This window comes from Lodderomyces beijingensis, assembly GCF_963989305.1.
Source record: "Lodderomyces beijingensis strain CBS 14171 genome assembly, chromosome: 5".
NCBI lineage: Eukaryota > Fungi > Ascomycota > Pichiomycetes > Serinales > Debaryomycetaceae > Lodderomyces > Lodderomyces beijingensis.
In genome coordinates, this window is record NC_089974.1 from 200781 (window position 1) to 220469 (window position 19689).

The 19689-nt window shown below is 47.3% G+C and overlaps 7 protein-coding genes across 7 annotated transcripts; 3 read left to right on the forward strand and 4 right to left on the reverse strand. All coding sequences in view use genetic code 12, as the record gives it.

Annotated features, from left to right (window-relative positions):
- Positions 1-23: 23 nt before the first annotated feature.
- Positions 24-1076, reverse strand: LODBEIA_P40080 (uncharacterized protein; the record flags this gene model as incomplete). Its single annotated transcript, XM_066974182.1, has 1 exon — positions 24-1076. One exon carries the CDS (start codon positions 1074-1076, stop codon positions 24-26), a length of 1053 nt encoding a protein of 350 aa, XP_066830946.1.
- A 490-nt stretch (positions 1077-1566) lies between these two features.
- LODBEIA_P40090 (uncharacterized protein) lies at positions 1567-3240 on the reverse strand (the record flags this gene model as incomplete). The annotated part of the gene is made up of 1 exon (XM_066974183.1): positions 1567-3240. The coding sequence occupies one exon, from the start codon at positions 3238-3240 to the stop codon at positions 1567-1569; it is 1674 nt and encodes a 557-aa protein (XP_066830947.1).
- Positions 3241-4898: 1658 nt separating this feature from the next.
- LODBEIA_P40100 (uncharacterized protein) lies at positions 4899-9986 on the forward strand (the record flags this gene model as incomplete). The annotated part of the gene is made up of 1 exon (XM_066974185.1): positions 4899-9986. The coding sequence occupies one exon, from the start codon at positions 4899-4901 to the stop codon at positions 9984-9986; it is 5088 nt and encodes a 1695-aa protein (XP_066830948.1).
- Positions 9987-10886: 900 nt separating this feature from the next.
- LODBEIA_P40110 (uncharacterized protein) lies at positions 10887-11999 on the forward strand (the record flags this gene model as incomplete). The annotated part of the gene is made up of 1 exon (XM_066974186.1): positions 10887-11999. The coding sequence occupies one exon, from the start codon at positions 10887-10889 to the stop codon at positions 11997-11999; it is 1113 nt and encodes a 370-aa protein (XP_066830949.1).
- Positions 12000-12138: 139 nt separating this feature from the next.
- Positions 12139-14076, reverse strand: LODBEIA_P40120 (uncharacterized protein; the record flags this gene model as incomplete). Its single annotated transcript, XM_066974187.1, has 1 exon — positions 12139-14076. One exon carries the CDS (start codon positions 14074-14076, stop codon positions 12139-12141), a length of 1938 nt encoding a protein of 645 aa, XP_066830950.1.
- A 569-nt stretch (positions 14077-14645) lies between these two features.
- On the reverse strand, positions 14646-16205 carry LODBEIA_P40130 (uncharacterized protein; the record flags this gene model as incomplete). The annotated part of the gene is made up of 1 exon (XM_066974188.1): positions 14646-16205. The coding sequence occupies one exon, from the start codon at positions 16203-16205 to the stop codon at positions 14646-14648; it is 1560 nt and encodes a 519-aa protein (XP_066830951.1).
- Positions 16206-16626: 421 nt separating this feature from the next.
- Positions 16627-19644, forward strand: LODBEIA_P40140 (uncharacterized protein; the record flags this gene model as incomplete). The annotated part of the gene is made up of 1 exon (XM_066974189.1): positions 16627-19644. One exon carries the CDS (start codon positions 16627-16629, stop codon positions 19642-19644), a length of 3018 nt encoding a protein of 1005 aa, XP_066830952.1.
- Positions 19645-19689: the final 45 nt, after the last annotated feature.

Below are 19689 nucleotides of genomic sequence, written 5' to 3' on the forward strand. Positions count from 1 at the left end.
AGAGCCAGTATCGCTTCACCTGTTTAAAGATCGAAATCCCCATTCTCTTTCCCATCGCCGCCTTTACCACTACCACTACCACCAGCACCACCACCAGCAACGGAACTCTTTTCCTGCTCCACAATCAACTCTTCAAACTCGCCCACCATATTGCCCAACAACTCAGCAGCCAACTTGTGATAAGCCAACTGGGCCTGGATCAAATTCAAAAACTCCTGCAACGGCTTGGCATTCTCAACGACATTCTGCATGATATTTATCGCATCCTCCACCGTATTAGCAAACTCGTCCTCGGCATTCTCCATCTCGACGCGCAACTTGCTCTCCTTCGCGGGGTTCTGGCAATTGGTAACATTATATCTCGTTAAGTCGTAATCGATTCTCTTTTGCTCGACTTTGCGTTGGATATGATTCGACTGCGAAATCAACGATCTCAACGTCGTCTGCAACGGCGCATTGAACTTCTGCTTGATCAACTGGTCCTGCCCGATTCTCGCGTTGGCGATCTTGTTCAAGTTCAAAGAGTAGAGGTCCAAGCCCTTGATCAAGAGGTCGCTGTCGTCGATGCGCGCTGCCGCTTGCGCCGCGTGCGCTGCGCCACCATCGCCCGCGGTGCCCTTGGTCAATATGCTCGCGTCCGCAGCACGGCTCAAGGCGTGGTAGAGCGTCTTCGGAGGGCGGTACGCGCCCTCCGAAGAGTCGCTGACCAACGCAGCCTGCGCCTCAGCCGTGGTGGTGGCTTTGCTCAATTGAGCGAATCTCAGCGCGACATTCTGGCTAAATTCCGTGAATGATTCCTGCAAATTGCCGGGGTAATCATACGATTCCAGCTCGTAGTTGGTGGTGACTTTCAACACATTCTTGTAGAGCTGCTCGATGTTGTTGCATTTCGTGGCAAGCTCGGTATATTCAACGGGCAATTGCGAGATATCGTCTGCTGACACTTTGCCGATTTTCTCCTGCACCATGCGTTGCGTTCTCTGGGCAAATGGCACCACTTCCTTGTTGAAGTCGTTGGACAATCTGTCCCCAAACGACTTTAAATCCTTCGTGAAATTGGCAAAGTTGAATGACATGATGGGAATCTCCTTCTTAATTGCGGTCGCTTACTTGCTTATTCATGTGATTGGCAAAGGAGGGCAATTTATTTATAGGCTCCCTTTTTTTTGTTTTTTTCAAGGAGTGGGTGAGTGTGCGATAAGTCGGTAATTACAACTACAGTTTGGAGGTGGGGGGGAGGAGGAGGACACCGTGATTAGTTTCAATGTCGCAAACCGCGGGTGGGTTTCACGACACAACCCCGCGACACTCAATATCTTGAATATACACACTCACCCAGACACAGGCAAATTGTCAAGACGCTAGACAAGATGAAGACGGGTTCTACTCAAGGATGTTGCGAGTTACGCCCCCCCCTCCCCCTCTCTTTTCACTTAAAGAAGAGCCCTAGTTTTTTGCTCTCGAAATCACTTAAGTCCCATTCCTGGAACCTCAGCAGATTCTCAAAAGAAACGCTCGTTTAGATGAAATTATTTCTCTTTATCGAGTCTATTTACATATTCCCTTCTACAGCATCTTCAAAGCCTCCAATCTAACGTCAACAGCGCTAGCGTTCTCCAGCTCGTAGACAAAATGGTTGCCCTCTAGCAAATGCGCATGCACCGACCTCAACGCACGCAACGTGTCCTTCTCATTTATAACAGCACTGATGTTGATCTCGTTGGCACCCTGGCTAATCATCTCGATGTTGATGCGTTCATCAGCCAAAATCTTGAACATGTTGCCCGCGATGCCAATGAAATTCACCATTTGCTTGCCCACGAGCGAGATGATCGTCATTTTCCGCGTCACGTCCACCGAGCCCATTCTCGTCAACTCGTGAATGGCATTCTTGAGCTGCAACTCTTGGTCGATTTGCACCGAGAGTGCCATCGAGACGTGCACTTCCGAGGTCGAGATCAAGTCGACAACGAGCTTGTACTTGTCCAAGGTGGTGAAGATGTGGGCTAGGAATCCGTGGCTCAACGTCTTTTTGTTTGAGTGGATGTTGATCACCACAATGTCCTGCTTGGCGGTGATGGCGGTGGCGGAACGGCGCTTGTGCAGCGAGATGTAGCTCGAGGAAAGGGTCTCGTAAGCGGCGGGTGGATGCGGGGGGGTTTCTTCTCCGCGTCTTGCAATGTTGTCGGGGTAAATCACGGTGCCTTTGCCCTTGGGGTTTTCCACGTTTTTGATTCTAATCGGTATTTTGGCCTTGATCACTTGTTCCATGGTGAATGGGTGTATAACTTCGCTTCCGTAGTAGGTCAACTCGGCGGCTTCCTCCGGGGTGACGCTGTCTAGCAATCGCGCATTGGGCACTTTCCGTGGATCGGCCGTGAATATACCATCGACTTCTTTCCAGATTTGTAGCTCGTCGGCTTGGATTCCAACGGCAGCTAACGCGGCACATAGATCAGTATAGCCTCTGCCTACCCCGTTCAATAATCCACCAGGCACGATTCCGAAATAACCAGTGAGCACGGGGATCACGTCGTCTTCGTTGTTGTTTTCAGTAACTTCTTTGATTCTAGCGCCAATTTCATCAGACATGAACCGGTAAAAGGCATCGTCAAACCCGTTATTGAAGTTGTAGGTCAAGGGGATCAAATCCGATAAATCAATGTAAACGGCATTTAAATCGTGGTCCTGCATTAAAGCAGTCATAAACAAGCACGACAATTTTTCACCCAAGGACATGATCGAGTCGAGACTTCTGGGGCTGATTTCGCCAATGATCTGACACGCATGCAATAGTTCTCGCCCATGTTGAATCTCCAGCTTGATATCGTGGGTTAATTGTTTGCGAATCGCCAGCGACTTGATTTTGCAACCGCAGTTTTCAACGTGATCCACCTCAATCACGTCTAGCAAGCTGGCAAAGTCTCCATTTTGCGAGGCCAACTCGACAGCACGGAGCAAGCGCGACGTGGTGCCTTCGCTCTTGGTGTTGGACGAGCGCGCGGAGCAGACCACGGCGACTTTATTCTGTTGGTTAAACACCCGCACAATGTTCTCGACTATGTCCTCGGCAAACTTGCCGACTGAAGTGCCTCCAAACTTCTGCACTATCCAGCCTTGGCTGTTTCTGCTCACGGCCGACGACGACGACGTGACGGGACTCACCGCCGACGATGACGATTTGAAGTCGAGCACCGAATTGTATGATCTTGCCGACGGGAATGATGGTGACGTTGCCATTATAGCGACCTGCGGCTTGATGTGTCTATATTTACCGAACCAGCTCTTGCTGAAAATCCAAAAAATTAAAGTGAAAGAAAAAAAAAAAATATACCCGATGCAAAAGGTTTCTTGAAAGTCGATGTTTTGTAAGTAGTTGTTCCGGTTCAGGGCTTTTAAATGGGAATCTCGTGGTTAAATTTCCAACTAAAATGATTCATTTCGGTGAAAAAAAAAAGGAAAAAGGAAAGGGGAAAAATTGTATGTGTGTGAGTCAATCTCTATGGTGACTAAGATGCGCTGCATTAGCTTAGTAAGACCATATGGCATGCAATGTCGTTTAATTTTTCAATGTCGTGTTTTAATTTTTCACGACACCACCAAAGGAGTCAGCCGAGGAATTGCTGACTCCTTGTTGAATTGGTTGTTGTTCAATGGAGTGGGAGCTAACAGCATGTGGGATTTGATATACTTTTCGTTTGCACCCACAACTGGCACAATTGGGTTAAACTAAAAAGAGCACGCTGTTATATAGCTGAGCACTGCGGTAACAAACCTGGTGTACCATTCCAGACCACTAACCTCAAAAATTCTGCCGTTGATAACCGGACCCACCTTGTACCTAAATACTCTTCTTCGCCTGAGGACCAAAGCGCAATTTCTCAAAAAAAAGGTCACGTGATTTTCACGTGATTATCCCTCTATCTCCTATTCTGCAAAGAGAGAGACGCGCATCTTGTTTTCTTTTCAACTTGAACTAGCGAACCCGCGTGAAGCACCAGCTAGCAATTTGCACGAGTTACACCTGCGCAATGCGCGTGGTGTCTGGTGTCTGGTGTGTCTCTGCGTCCATCTCTGCAAGCGGCCAAGTCAAACGAAATCAACAGCGGAGGAGTGAAAGAGAGAGGCAGAGAGAGACAGAGCGCGTCCTGGTAGAAACAACAACCCTTTTTTTCTCATCGTAATTACTACAAGTTCCCTTCTATTGTTATAAACTAGATGAATGCAAGGGGGGGAAGCCAGGGCCATTTTCTGTTGTTTTGCCACCTTTGTCTCTGTGTCTGTCTGATCCCGACGTGCCACCAGAAAGAAAAGGTTGGAAGTCACTTTCAAAGCGTAGAGCGCTGCTGAAAAAAGTCAGCAACTTGGACCCTATGTGTGGTATCGCCCAGCAGTGTGCTACGCGTTGTTGCGGAACCTCATTTCACTTCTCTGTATGTCTGTTTCTCTGATTGTTCCAGCAAAAGTAGAGTTATTGTTCTGGCCCCTGCTGTTGTTGTTGTTGTTGTTGTTGTTGTCGTGAAGCGTATATGTGGATAGGGCATATTACTCTCTCTGGCAATTGATTTTTTTTTACTTATTTGCGAGTAAAGGAGAGAGAGACAGTTTGACATCAACATCTTTTTTACAACCAAATATCACCACGCCAGAGGTATCTTGTTTTTAACCCACACTAATACCACCAAACCGGTACTAGAACTACTCACACTCGTTACATTCATTAGCTAGAATAATAGATTTAGAAGAAAATAAAAAAAAGGGAAAAAAAAGGAAAAAAATAGAGCATAGTCAGGTAGGTTTGTCTTGCCCTTGGAAAAAGAACACACACCATACTCAAGCTAGAAAAAAGTAGAATAGTTGGATACGTCGTATGGCTCATACTTTTTTTTCAGATGGCAATGTCCCTACATCAACATGATCAGGTCTACGAGTCGGCGGTGCAGGACTTGGAGAAGGAGAAACAGATGGTCAAGGCCTTGAAACGGTTGTCGATTGGGCACTTGATGTCGTATGATCCCGACCTACCACCGGGGTCTTTTGACGAGATCAACCCCTACGGCACAGCTGCTTCTCCATCTAACTCGCCTCCAACGTCTCCGCAGAGGAAAAAATCCTTGGGAAGACCGCAGGATGACGACTCCAGCATGCATAGTCCTCCGCACTCGAAATCACCGTCTCCAAACAGATTCAAAACTTTGCATCAGTCGAGTCCTACTCGAAATCACAACCCTTTGGAGCGATCAGCGTCAACCTCAACCTCAAACTCAAACTCAGGTCCAAATTTGAGTCCAAACGCAACAGATCATTTAAACGCCGTCAATAGAAGCAAAAGCACCTATAATGACAATGCTAGCATCAGCACTTCAGAAAGCCAGGATGTCTTTTACGATGCCTCGGAAGACCAGGTCTACGACGCGTCGGGAAGCCTCATGTGGGTCCCGGCAAACATGCACCCGCAGGTTGATCCCGAGTCTTTTCGTACCTTGATCAAATCTCAAGTGGAAGAAATACTCGACAAAAAATTGGCTAGAAGCAAATCCCTATCGCGGAAATCAACATTATCGCGCTCGTCTTCGCTTTCCGAGTCAACTCTTGATGACACTACTGAAATCAACTCATCTACAAACTCAAAACCGCATTCACAATCGCAATCTCCTGAAAAGGATACTTCGGAGCACAACTCGGCAGCTTCAGCCTCGTCGAGGTCGACCTCGGCGTCCTTGTCCCCGCTGAAGGACCTGTCCAAGCGTGAACTGTGGTATGGCAGCCAAAAGAGAATCCTGAACCCTTCTTTAAAGGAATTGACCTCGGAGTTGCAGCAATTATCGAAAAAGGCCGGCTTGGACAAGTCGGATGCCATCACCGTTGCAAGAACATTATCGTCAAACTCCCTAGGTTATACGGATGTGGAGAAGATGGCATTTGACGAACTCAGCGAGCGAGACGAAGATGCAGCCGCCCCAAACACGCTATATTTGCAGCAGTGTTTGCAGCAGAAATTCAACCAATCGATGGCTCGATTGGATGAGGACGAGCGCGAGCGTGACCACCAGTGCCAACACCAAAGCGAGCACGAGCCCGAAAATATTGCATCCAATGGCATTACCAGTGCTCCCGATGCCAGAAGTGGCTCCAACAATTTTGCATTAAAACGAAGCCGAAGAACTGATTATCGAAAGCGCGACCATGAGGTGCCGGTCGCGCCCCTGCCAGTCAACAAACCAAAGCAAGCACCTCTGATCATGTTGCCCAGTATCCCGCAAAAGAAACCCAATTCAAGAAGCTCGCAATATCTATTCAGTTACAAGAGACCGAGCGAAAATCCAGCTAAAGTTCCAGTTTCGGTGTCAGGACCTGTTCCAGGAGCAGGACCAGGACCAGTTGCAGGAGGCAAGTCGACTGCACTCGAGTCTCCTCAAGCATTCGACGTGTCCTCCAAAGAAACCTTGCGCGCGGGAATGGGTCATAGTGCATACATGTCTGAAGCGACAAATGTCAACTTCAGTCGTACACCCATGAAGAAAACAAACGATCTTGTGCCAATATCGAATCCATCTATGGCCTCTTCTGCGAGAAATGCCATTCCCAATGCCGCTGCAACCACCACTACCACCACCACCACCAACAACAACAACAACAACAACAACAACAACAACAACAACAACAACAACAACAACAACAACAAACACAGGATGTCGCGTGAAGCTTGGATGAGAGACGAGCAACGCAATCGACAAAGTTACAATCATCGCAGACAAGAAAGAAATGCAACAAATCCTCAAGCTCAAGTGCCATCGCAAGTGCCAGCGCAAGTTCCAGCGCAAGTTCCAGCGCAACAGCAAGTGCGTCCTTCCCTGCCACTGCTCCTTGATCAGCTGCAATTGACGAATGGCCACGGTCCACACGGCCTACACCATCACAAAACCTCGCACGACTATCGCCAAGATGGTGGATCACCACGTCCCCACCATAATTCACACAAAGCAGCCCCAACGATTCATGTCACGCCATCAAAAAGATATAGATCTACCGACAAGTTTGTATCTGCATCTAACTCCAACAAGAGTGATTTCATGGTGCAGATCCTTAAATCTTCTAGCCGGGCTTTACCAGCGACTCCCACGAAGATCATGGACGGCAACAAGGTTCAAAGTGGTGCGCCAAAGTTGAACGACGTCACGTCGAACCACACTCTTTCTCTTGAAAAACGGCAACCTTTGACCACAAAGAGCGCGCAACCGCGTTCTCAACAATTGCGTCAAAACTTGGATTTGTTACGATCGGAAATTAACGAATTTAAGGAAAGTCTAAACAAAAGTGAGGAGCAACAACAACAACAGCAACAGCAACAGCAAAAACAGCAGCAGCAGCAACAACAACAACAGCAAGAACAACATAAACAACACTATCAGCCGGTATTGCTTAAACAAAAAAAGAGAGAACAAGCCAAATTCGATGATTATTATAGAGCTCGTTTGCGTGACAATAGTCATGAAAAGAAAAACATCACCGAGCCTAATCAATTTCAGCAACTGCGGAATCACCAAGAAGACCCCACTAGCGGAGGAGGGCAGCACGCACAACCTGATATCAGTTTCGATTTGAGCTACCAAGACTTGTCAACTGACGATCCGTTGGGCATTGCATCGGACTTTACCGCAGAGCCGCCGGGAAAACTGAGTGACCATTTGGTTGAACAGGCGATGGATAGGCGGTTGCCAATGGCGCAGTTGGCACCAGATGCAGACATGCAAACTGGGATTTTCGCAGGTATCCCCACGGTGGAAAAGGATTTGTACTTTGTGGATGAGACAGATACCGACATGAAGGGTCCTGAAATTTTCACCCAGGAAACCAAAGAAGTTGTCAAATTGGAGCCGGAGAGAGTCTCCCTCGCTTCGATCCCTCAGCAAAAGTCCTCTTTTGACAAGCAGGCACCGGAGCCTGAAAAAGTGGATCCTCATTCTTCTGCTTCTGCTTCTGCTTCTGCTTCAGCATCCGTCAAGTTGATCTCAAAGGCAACCAAGGTCAACACCAAGCTTTTCAACAAGACAAGCGTGGAGATTATCGACTCTAACAACTACCAAGGCAAGATCAAGTCTCACAAGAAACAACACTCTGAAAAGACTGAAGACGAGACGCCCGCTCCGAATTTGAGGAAAAAGAAGTCGTTTGGATTGTTGAGCAACCAACCTGCTGCAGTAGGAGAGGACCAGTCCAAATTGAAGAAGAAGAAGAGCTGGATCTGGTCGAGAGACAGATCGGCTAGTTTATCTTCGATTTCAACCGATGCGTCCAACTTGCCTCCTCTACCAGCCGACAAATCTTACTCGAGGTCGTTCTCGAGCCCAGAAGTCGGTAAGGACTCGAGAGAGTCCAACTATTTCGAACCCAACCACAAGAGGCTGTCCTCGTCCCACTCTGAGAATGCCGAGCATTCGGACAAGGAAAATGTGCTCTCGAAATTGTTCAAGAAGAGATCGAAAGCTAATTTGGTTTCAAATACTGACGAGTCGTCAAACCATGCATCTCGCGATAGTCTCGAGATGGGTGTCACTGTTGACTATGAATCTGATCAAGACAAACCTTTGAAGAAAAAATCAAGTGGGTTGTTCAAGAAAAAGTCCAAGGCGAAATTGATTGATCATTCTAGTAAGGAAAAACTGAAACCGCTGAGTCTTTCAGCAAAGACGTTGGTTGCAGAAAGGAAGATCTCCACGGAGCAAAAAGGAGCACCCGATGTGCAACAACCCCAAATGGATTTGGAAAGCGAGGCGGCCAATGAAAAACCTGATGTTGTAGCAGCGGTTGTGGATGATAACCTGCCTCAGGTTCATCGTTTTAGTTTGAAAGAGCTCCAGTCGAATGGTGCTGCTGCTGGTGCTAGAGAAGGAACCAAAGAAACAATTAAAATTGTGGACGAGGAAGCGTTGCCCGTAAAGGCCCGAGACCAATCGCCTAGTCCTGCTGCCACCTCACCCATTGCAATTTCACAGGTACAACAACATGATGACAAAGATACGAACGACAATGCGCAAGTGGAAGTTGTCCAAGTAGATGAAGTTGAACTCGATGAAAAGAAAATGATCAAGAAGAAGCTGACCTTGAGGAAGCACAAGCGCAACCGTCACAAGAAGAAGGACTCGCCAAAATTAGGCGAACCCGTTTCGCCTACAAAAGCCATTGCCGAGTCACCAGAAGCCCTTGCAGCAAAAGAACAACTTCAAAAACAGGACATTCAAGAAAAACTCAAAAAATCGATACGCCGTACATCAAAGGCAAATCAGCCGATTGAATTTACAGATTCGGCATTTGGGTTCCCGCTTCCACCCCCGTCACAATCAACCATTGTGATGCTCGATTACAGGTTCCCCGTTCACGTTGAGCGTGCCATATATCGTCTTTCGCACCTTAAGCTCGCCAATCCCAAGAGATCGCTTCGGGAGCAAGTATTGTTGTCGAATTTCATGTATGCGTACTTGAACTTGGTTGATCATACTCTTCATATGGAACATATAAGCGAAGATGGAGGCAGCAGCAAAGCCGTGGGAGAAACTGAGCAAGAAGGAGCTGAAGTTGAGGAGATCTCGCTTGCTATGGGAGAAACTGAAGAGCACCACGAGAGCATGAACGGGTTTGGTGGGAACGAGATGATTTTTGAAGATGAAGATATGATTAATCCTGAAGCGTTTGAAATGAGGAGAGCAAGTGACGAATACGAGCATGTCGACGATATTGATGACTACGATGAAGACGAAGATGAAGATGAAGATGAAGATGAAGACGAGGATGGAGATGATGAGGATGATGATGATGAAGATGATGGTGATGACGACGTTGATGTTGATGTTGATGGTGACGTTGATGGTGGTGCCGCTTCTGATGCGATTTCAATTGACTTGGACGAGGACGAAGCAAATAGAACCAAAGCTGGACCTTCACAAAAACAGACAGCGATTTATAGAAATCCCGAAATTACAGCATAAGTGATTTCAGTAGACATAGAGTACATAAATTTAGGGATCAATGTATTAGAAATGGACTGACTGTGCATATCTCGCTGCTTACATATAACATTTCCAGCGTTGTGGTTCAGATTGCAGCGCTAACTCACATCGTTAGCCAGATTCATCAACCTATGTCAGTGACACGTTCAAAGTCGTGAAGAATGCACGTAGTAAGTGCTGCGAAAAGTATCTGGTGCCCTTTGTCTCTCTAGTGACATGAAAAAATGAAAGAAAAAAAAAAGGAATTAAAAAGTGCTCACTGCCAGAATTGAACTAGCGACCTTTGCATTACAAGTGCAACGCTCTACCACTAAGCTAAGCGAGCGGTTTTGTTAGCACTAGCAACGACTTGAAGTAATATTTTTGGTATATTCATTGCTTGTTAGTTGCCTTAGATCCACATGTTGCACAACAGAGATCTGTTGTCCAGTCTCGTATCTTGTTCACTCTGGGTTGTTCATCTGTTCATTGGAATCACCGGTGATGTGAGTTTCTCGATTTAAAAAAAGAGTAGACTTTATTTTGAGTCTCGTGAAACTCAAAAAATGGTTGCAAGATTTGGCTGCAAAACAGGTCAAAATGCCCTTGCTTACATTCCAACTTTCAAATAAAATCCCAAACCACACAAAAATTGAGCTCATCATGAGGCAACAAATGACTCCCCGATCCACGGTCTTTCATTATCCCCCCCATCTCCTTGGTATTGCAAAAAATGATCAAAAAAAAAAAAATTGTTTCAGTGGTGCCTGACTTTTCCTCCAAGTCCGACGTTTACCGATCTGGAAATTTTCAAAAACCAGGATTCCTTCTCAGCCACGTTGAACTAGCTCCCCACCCACCCCTCCGTTTTCACCACCACCACCACCACCACGCTAGAACATGACCAAACCAGAGGTCCTCTTCGTTGGCACCCTAAACAAGGACCTCCCGCAATACAAATCATTCGCTGCAAAATTCAACTGCTTAGACTATGTCCTCACCACGCGCGAGCAATTCCAAGCTGACCTCGCAACGAAATTCTCCAACATCAGCGCCATCTACGGCGCATGGCTAGGATTTTTACCTATTGGAGGCTTCCGCACCGTTCTCGAATCCGCCGCTGCATCACCACCCAAGCATTTAAAAATCATAGCTTATTGCTCAGTGGGATACGACCACCAAGACGCGGAAGCGCTCGCTCAACATGACATCGTCATGACCAACGTGCCCAGCGACGGCGCAGCTAACCCCGTCGCGGACCTCGTTGTCTATTACGCGATACTTGCTTTCCGTCAGTTCCACATGTACTCCAAGCCCATCTACAACCAAATCCCCCACACGATCGACTTGCGGCATAGGTTAGCCCAGGGGAAATTCGATCACGATAGGGGCCAACTGCAGATGTCCACTAGCGAGGGTGATGGTGGAAGCAGGTACCATTTCGGAGAAACCATCAACGGCAGGGCAAACTGCAGCCCCGCAGGACACACCGCCGCCATCATCGGCTTCGGCAAGATCGGCCAATTGATCGGCAAGAAGCTCGACGCGCTAGGAATGGACATTGTCTGCATCAAACGCACGCCCTTGACCCAACAAGACCATGATCATCTCGGATACCGCGCCACTTACGCTCCTCACATCACACAAACTGGACCCGTGGACTTGATAGTTATCGCGTGTCCAGAAACACCGGAGACGCACCACTTGATCAACTCCCACGTGATTGACGCCATGGCGAAACCGTTTAGGCTCGTGAATATCGGCCGCGGCTCCGTGGTTGACGAAGATGCACTTCTTCAGGGGTTGAAGTCGGGCAAGGTCTTGTTTGCTGGGTTGGACGTTTTCGAGAATGAGCCGGCTTTGAATCTCGAGTTGATCAATCGGGACGACGTGGTGGTTACGCCTCATATTGGTGCGAGCACGGTGGAGAATTTCGATTACACTGCGGTAAAAGCTCTCAAGAACATCGAACTCGTCTTGGATGGTAAAGACGCTATAAGTAGAGTCAATTAGAGATAGACAGTTTAAAAAAAAAATGTATTATATATGTATGACAAAAGTTGTGCCGTGGGTCGAGTTGATCTAGGTTTCTTCTTTACTTTATATGTAAAATAGATATAGATATATTTATTTATATTTACACGGGCTATTATTACTTCACATCAACAGCTCTCACGGTATCTTTCATCCCCAAGACTCCCCTATACCCTTCCTTCGCTTCTCCTGGCTTCTTTATAACAGTGTTGCTCACCATCTTCTCCTTGCTGATCTTTTCACCCTTGACAATCTTGTCCATTTCGTCCCTCGTCAACGTCTCGTATTCCAACAAACCCTCAGCCAATCGCTTCAACTCTACTTTCTTCTCCTTCAACAACGTCCTTGTTCTCTCTTCGCTGCTAAGCAAGTAATCGCGCACCTCGTTATCAGCCAAGTTTTTAATCTCCTGCGACCAGCTCTCCCAATCGTCGCTCAACTTGACGGGTCCAATCTTGTCACTCATACCAAAAGATAGCACCATCGCCCTTGCCGTGCCCGTGGCACTGCTCAAATCGGACGAGCAGCCAGAAGTTACATTTTCCTTGCCGTTGATCATCTCTTCTGCTATTTTGCCACCCATGCACACATCTAAACGAGCAAAGCATTCCTTTTTGCTCATGTCGACTTTATCCATCTCGGGCAACTGGAAAGTGATACCCAACGCTCTGCCTCGAGGTAAGATCGTCGCCTTGTACAATGGGGTAGCACCGTCGCTGAACATGGCCATGATAGCGTGGCCCGCTTCATGGTAGGCAGTGTTGATTCTGGACTCTTCGGTAATCACCATCTTCTTCTTGGCTGCTCCCATGAGAATCTTGTCCTTGGCCCATTCGAAATGGTTCATATCGACAGCGGGCGCCGACAACTGCGACGCGTGCACGGCAGCTTGGTTGACCAAGTTCATCAAGTCGGCCCCGCTCAACCCGGGAGTTCCTCTCGCAATAATCGAGGCATCGACATCTGCAGCAGTCTCAACATTTTCCATGTGGTGCTTCAAAATGTCGATACGGCCTCGAACGTCTGGAAGGTCAACAATGACTTCCTTGTCGAATCTACCGGGTCTCGTTAACGCCTTGTCGAGACTCTCGGGGAAATTTGTAGCTCCAATAATGATGATGCCCAGTGTTTGCGAAAAGCCGTCCAATTCAACCAATAATTGATTCAAGGTCTGTTTCGCATAAGCTTGGTCCTTGGGGTTTCTCTTGCCTCCAATCGCGTCCAACTCGTCAATAAATATAATCGCAGGCAGCTTTTCGCGCGCCTGGCTAAACAATTCCCTAATTCTCTTAGCACCAACACCAACGTACAACTCGTCAAACTCAGAGCCAGACATAAAGAAGAAAGGAACACCGGCTTCTCCCGCGGTGGCACGAGCAAGAAGCGTCTTACCAGTACCTGGAGGACCGGTCAACAAGACCCCCTTGGGGAGTTTACCACCCAAGGAAGTGAATTTGGAAGGGTCTTTCAAGAAATCAACAATCTCTTCGAGCTCGGCTCTCGCTTCATCAACACCTTGCACGTCTTTGAACCTTACCGTGCTTTGCGACACATCCACCAGTTTATCGTTGCTTTCAACATTCTTGAAGATGGTTCCATTCTCAACCAAATAGTTGAATGCATTGGTTGCACCATAGGTTATCAATCCAATAGGGATCAACCACTTTAACCACTTGGACAAGATGGTCCATATCGACTCACTGACAATGACATGCACCGGTTCGTGTCGCGACCCAAACACAGGCGAGATTCCACCAAGCTGCTGGCCTTGCGCATTAGCGGCCAAATGAGCAGGCGGTGCTCGGCCCACACGCTTCAACGCCTCGAGGTAAAGCTCGTTGCACTCGGGCGAGGAGGCAACGTTTGGATTTTCAAACCGCTCAATGACAACCTGGGGATAATTAGCAGCCAACAACGACCGGTAAAACTCGTACTGGGCCTGCGGATGGTTCAAATGCTTATTCGCGGCAAGCTCCTGGGCCTGAAGCGTTGAAGTCGAAACCGACCTGGCGTGAACAAGCGGCTTGCCCTTAAAAACGGTTGTCTGTGTGGGCATGGCTCCGGGGACGGGCTGTTTTGCCCTCCATGGGTCATGAACAGCTCCTCCGTGGTAACTTTTTCTAGACTGCACGAACCTTCTCATTAGAGCACCTCGGGTTTTAAAACCTAACATGCCTTGAGCTAACGACATCTTGGCCTTGTAAAGAACTCAAAAAACAAAGAAAAGAAGAAATGGCCGATGTCTGTAAATGATAGTGTGAAATATTCACTGAATGTAACGGACCAACTTGGGATGGTTAATCCACTGGCTTTTCAAGAGACAGAGGCAAACTGTGAGAGGAGAGAATTGTCGTGTCTTTTTTTTCCCGCCTGTCGCGACACTGATATTGCGACATTGGTCTATTGCGACACCTCGGCCTTTCTAGAGCCATCTAGAGCCATCTAGCTACAGAGAAAGACCGTTACAAGCTGGGATAAACACAGTTATTCCTTACGTCGAGAGCAAGCTTTTTGGGAAACTTATGTAGTTGCAAAAACACACAGAGACAGATCTGATTTTTTTTTCTGTTTTACCTTGTTCGTTGGTTGCAATCAAATGTTTTCTCCACTATCTATTCAAAAACTCTATTTCCCTGAATGCTGCTTCTCCTCGTCCTTCTTCAGAACTGCCCGCTCCAATTGTCTACTTCGATCAAAGTATAGATTGGGGTGGTTAATGTGCTCCTGTTGAGCAGCTTGGCCCGTTTTGCTGCTCGCAAGAAGCTCTTTCTGGTGCGTCAACTCAAACACCCTGGTGCAAGCAGTGGTAAACTCGTGGTTTTTGACATTGTCCATGATGGCATTGAGATCCTGCTGGCTATTGATGCCTCGTTCGCCAAGGGCTTGCTGTAGCTGCGCTTGAGTAAAGTCTCTGTAGGGACATCCATGGAACTCGCTTGAGCTTGGCTTGGGCTTGTTCAAGATGGTGGCACAGTCCCACGGCCTATAGTTGATTCGTGCTCCTTCGAGTCCGTACTGGTGCCGAATGTTGTATTTATACTCCTTGTTGAAGGTGTCGATGGTGAGCTTGCTATTTTTTGTAAACTGGGTAGACCAAAACTTTAATGCTTCATCGACATCAAGTCCTATTCCTTTCAAAAAAATGCCCAACTGTTGCCTTCCTGTGTATTTCAAATGCGACGTAGTCATTAAGCCTCTTTGTAAATGAGTGGCACATAGTGGATAGTGCAGCATAATCTTTTTCGAGGTGACGGTGACGGCATTGATGTCTGAGTTGAACTCGCTACTGGCATCAGTGTCATACTGGAAGCTGGCGAAATTCTTGGACAAGCTGGTGAGCAAGAGAACGATCCTGTCATCTTCGTCTAGTCTCGGGATAGCCTGGAATGTTCTGATCAAGATCTGGTCCAAGTTTTCTTGAAACTCGGCCGCGAGCAAGTTTAGCTGCAAACTGCCGGGCAAATAGCCGTACCCCTTTTGTAAATATATCGACCTACTAGATACCATGGTGGTGATTTTCTCAAACGGCAACTTGATAAAGTTTTCCTTTTGAGCCATGCGCTGCTTGACCTGGTCATTCGTGACTGTTGCGTCTACAGCCTCCAAAGCGTAATGCTGTTTCAAGATGCTCCCACTTGCAGCATAGAGCTTGTCGAAAAGCTCATCCTTCTCCTTGGCCGAAATATAGCACCACGGCAACTTGTACAGGTTCAACTCGATAAACTCGCGCTGCTCTTTTGGTTGCATCAAATTGTAGCGGACTTTGAACAAAATCGTTTCATTCTTGATGAATTTTCTTCTCAACTCGTCGCCTCGACAAAACACCAATCTAAGAATAAAGTGGCTATAGTAATCCTTCATTCGTTCTTGAATAATGACATTTTCCGCGGTGCCCGTGCCCGAGGCGCTCAATGGCATGAACTTTAGCAAAAGCGGCCGCACTGCGGCCTCGATATCTGCCTGGCTCTTGGACCTTGCTACGCACGACTCGATCTCGATCAAGATCTTCAACCTGTCAATCGCCCATTTTTCAAACTCCTCGAGTGTGATTTCCTCGGTTGGCGGCAAATCGTAAAACGATAGCCTCGACGAAAAGAGCTTGGGGAGGTTATACTGGGCACTCGACGCCTGCTTTTCTTCAAAGTTCCTCCTGCCGGCAGTCTTTCTCTTGACCTGACGAAACATCTCTTTGGAAACTTGGCGACTCCTGTTGAGGCGAAAGTGGTTAGAAAACACCAATGGATCGTTGGTGTATGTGGTGTGTTTTCTTCCTTTACCACTGTGCTATAGACGCGTTGAAAGGCAAACCAGACGCGTTGTCGCAAATGGCAGTGTCGCGGAAATTTTGCGACACTCCCGGCTCTGTCTTTTTTTCTTTGCAAGTGGCACCAACGAGTGCAAGTTCAATACACGGGTAGGGTTTGGAAAGGAACAGGCCCAAGTCCATCCACGTCTGCTTTAAACTCAGCTCGCCGCCTTAGCTAAACTTCATCTATCAGTGGAGATTCTCGCAAAGAAAAGGAAAAAGACAAAGCCTTTCGAAGGACAGATTTTTGTTTTTTAAAACCCAAGAGCAAAGCAGGTACGCAAGGCAAGTGAGTGAGAAATGTCGGACGTACACATCGATGCAAATGTCTTCTATAAGAGGTTGGCGATTCTTCAACGAGCACTCAAGGACGGGTCGGTGCCGCAAGGGTTAATCGTTGTTGGTGCTAGAAATGACGACAACACCTATAAAAAATCCACCGTGTTGCAGAACTGGCTTCTCGGATACGAGTTTGTCCACACGGCCATGTACTTTACCTCGACGCGATGCGTCTTTATCACCTCCGAGGGCAAGGCCAAGTACTTGAAGAACTTGACAAACAAGCCCGACACGGTTGAGTTGTGGACAAGAACCAAAGACGTTGAGAAGAACAAGCAATTGTTTGTTGACTTGGTAGCGGAAATGAAAAAGGTGAGCCACGAGTACGGCACCATCTTGAAGGATTCGTACGAGGGCAAGTTTGTCGAGGAATGGAAAGAGGCCAGTAATGGCTCCGGGTTGAAACAGGTTGATTTGGCCTTGGTTGCCTCGAAGGCCATGGAGATTAAAGACTCGGAGGAGTTTGAGAATACCAAGATTGCCGCAAATGCCAGCGTGGTGATGATGGACTCGTTTGTCACTGAGATGATGACCGTTGTCGACGAGGAAAAGAAAATCACCAATTCGCAATTGACGGATCAAATCGAGGATAAAATCGAAAACAACAAGTGGTACTTGAAGTCGAAGCTCGGGAAAAACTTGTTGCAGCTGGTCAAGGACTTTGACTCGGAGTTGTTGGAATGGTGCTATTCTCCAATCATCCAGAGTGGCGGCGAGTACGACTTGAAGCCAAGTGCACAGTCAACGGAAAAGGCCTTGGCTGGGGAAGGGGTGATTTTGGCCTCGATCGGGTTGAGGTACAAATCGTACTGTGCTAACGTGGGTCGTACTTTTTTGATTGACCCTGCAAAAGACGTGGAGGAGAACTACGATTTCTTATTACGTTTGCAAGAGCACATATCCAAGAATTTGCTCAAGAGTGGCGTGAAAGCGAGCCAAGTCTACACTGGTGCATTGGAGTTCATCAACAAGCACAAGCCGAGCCTAGCTGCTAACTTCACCAAAAACTGTGGTTGGTTGATTGGTATTGAATTCAGAGACTCTACATTCATCTTGAATACCAAATCCGACCGAGTTCTCAGTGACGGACAGATTGTATCGCTCACCATTGGATTCCAGAACTTGCCTGGTAAAAAGAAACCAAATGCCGTTTTGCTCACAGATACGTTCAAGATAAGCGTTGATTTGCCAATATTGATGACCAATTCACCCAAGGGCAGATCTGATATCTCGTTTTTCTTCAACGATGAAGATGAACCAGAAAGAAAGGCCAAACCAGAAAGGAAAATAGTTGAGCCGGCGGACAATTCCAAGATTCTCAAGTCGAAATTGAGGCACGAAAACAATAATGTCGACGACAAGAATGCAGAAAAGAGGAGGCAAGAGACTCAATTAAAATTGCATGAAAAGAGAACTCAGGAAGGGTTGGCCAGATTCTCAAAGGCAGATGCGACCGATGCATCGGACTTTAAATCCGTGTTCAAGAAATACGAGTCGTATGTGAGAGAGTCTCAGATCCCCAATAGCGTTTCGGATTTGCGGATCCACATTGATTACAAAAACCAAACAATCATCTTGCCCATCTCAGGTCGACCCGTCCCGTTCCACATCAATGCATATAAAAGCGGATCGCAGAATGAGGAAGGTGACTACACCTATTTGAGATTGAATTTCAACTCCCCTGGTGCTGGAGGTAACGTGACGAGGAAAACCGATATTCCCTATGAGGATGCACCCGATAACACCTTTTTAAGGTCCATCACCATTAGGTCCAAGGATCACGACCGAATGATTGACGTTTTCAAAGCAATTCAAGAGCTCAAGAAGGATTCGGTCAAGAGAGACCAGGAGAGGAAACAGTTGGCCGATGTGGTTACGCAAGCCAATCTTGTTGAGTTGAAAGGCTCAAGAGTGAAGAAATTGGACAATGTGTTTGTTAGACCAACTCCAGATACCAAAAAATTGGGCGGCGTTTTGCAAATACACGAAAACGGGTTGAGATACCAATCGAGTTTCAATATGGACCAAAAGATTGACGTGCTTTTCTCCAACATCAAGCACTTGTTCTTCCAGCCAAGTAAAGACGAGTTGATTGTGCTTATACATTGCCATTTGAAGAACCCCATCATGATTGGAAAGAGAAAGACTTTTGACTTGCAGTTTTACAGAGAAGCGAGCGATATGGCGTTTGATGAGACGGGCGGCAGAAAGAGGAAATACAGATATGGCGATGAAGACGAATTGCAGCAGGAGCAAGAAGAGAGAAGAAGAAAGATGTTGTTGGATAAAGAGTTTAAGCAATTCGCCGAGGCCATCGCGGAAAGCTCGCACGGGATCGTGGACTTGGACATACCATTTAGAGAATTGGGGTTCCAAGGTGTGCCCTTCAGGTCCTCAGTGTTGTGTATTCCCACGCGTGACTGTCTCGTGTCATTGATTGATCCGCCTTACCTCGTTGTCACCTTGGAAGAAGTTGAAATTGCCCACTTGGAGAGAGTCCAGTTTGGGTTAAAGAATTTCGACTTGGTGTTTGTTTTCAAGGACTTTGCTAAGCCCGTGGTGCACATCAACACCATCCCTATGGAGTTGTTGGAGGATGTCAAGACATGGTTGACTGATGTCGACATCCCCATCAGTGAAGGGCAAATGAATTTGAACTGGGCGCAAATCATCAAAACAGTGCAAGCTGACCCATACCAGTTTTTCTTGGATGGCGGCTGGTCGTTCTTGACGGGCGCGGGGGAGTCGGACGAAAGTGATTCTGAAGATCAAGAGAGTGAGTTTGAGGCCAGTGATGAAGACCCGCAGGATGAGAGCGAGGTCAGTGAAGACGATTACGCCAGCGATGAAGACGGCAGTGACTTTTCCGGCAGTGGCAGCGGCAGCGGCAGCGAAGCCGAGAGCGAGGAAAGTGGCGAAGACTGGGACGAAATGGAGAAGAAGGCAGCCAAAGCCGACCGTCAAAGCGGATTCGAGTAGGATGCTAAACCCGCCTCTTTCCCTCAACTGTAAATGTTTTATTTT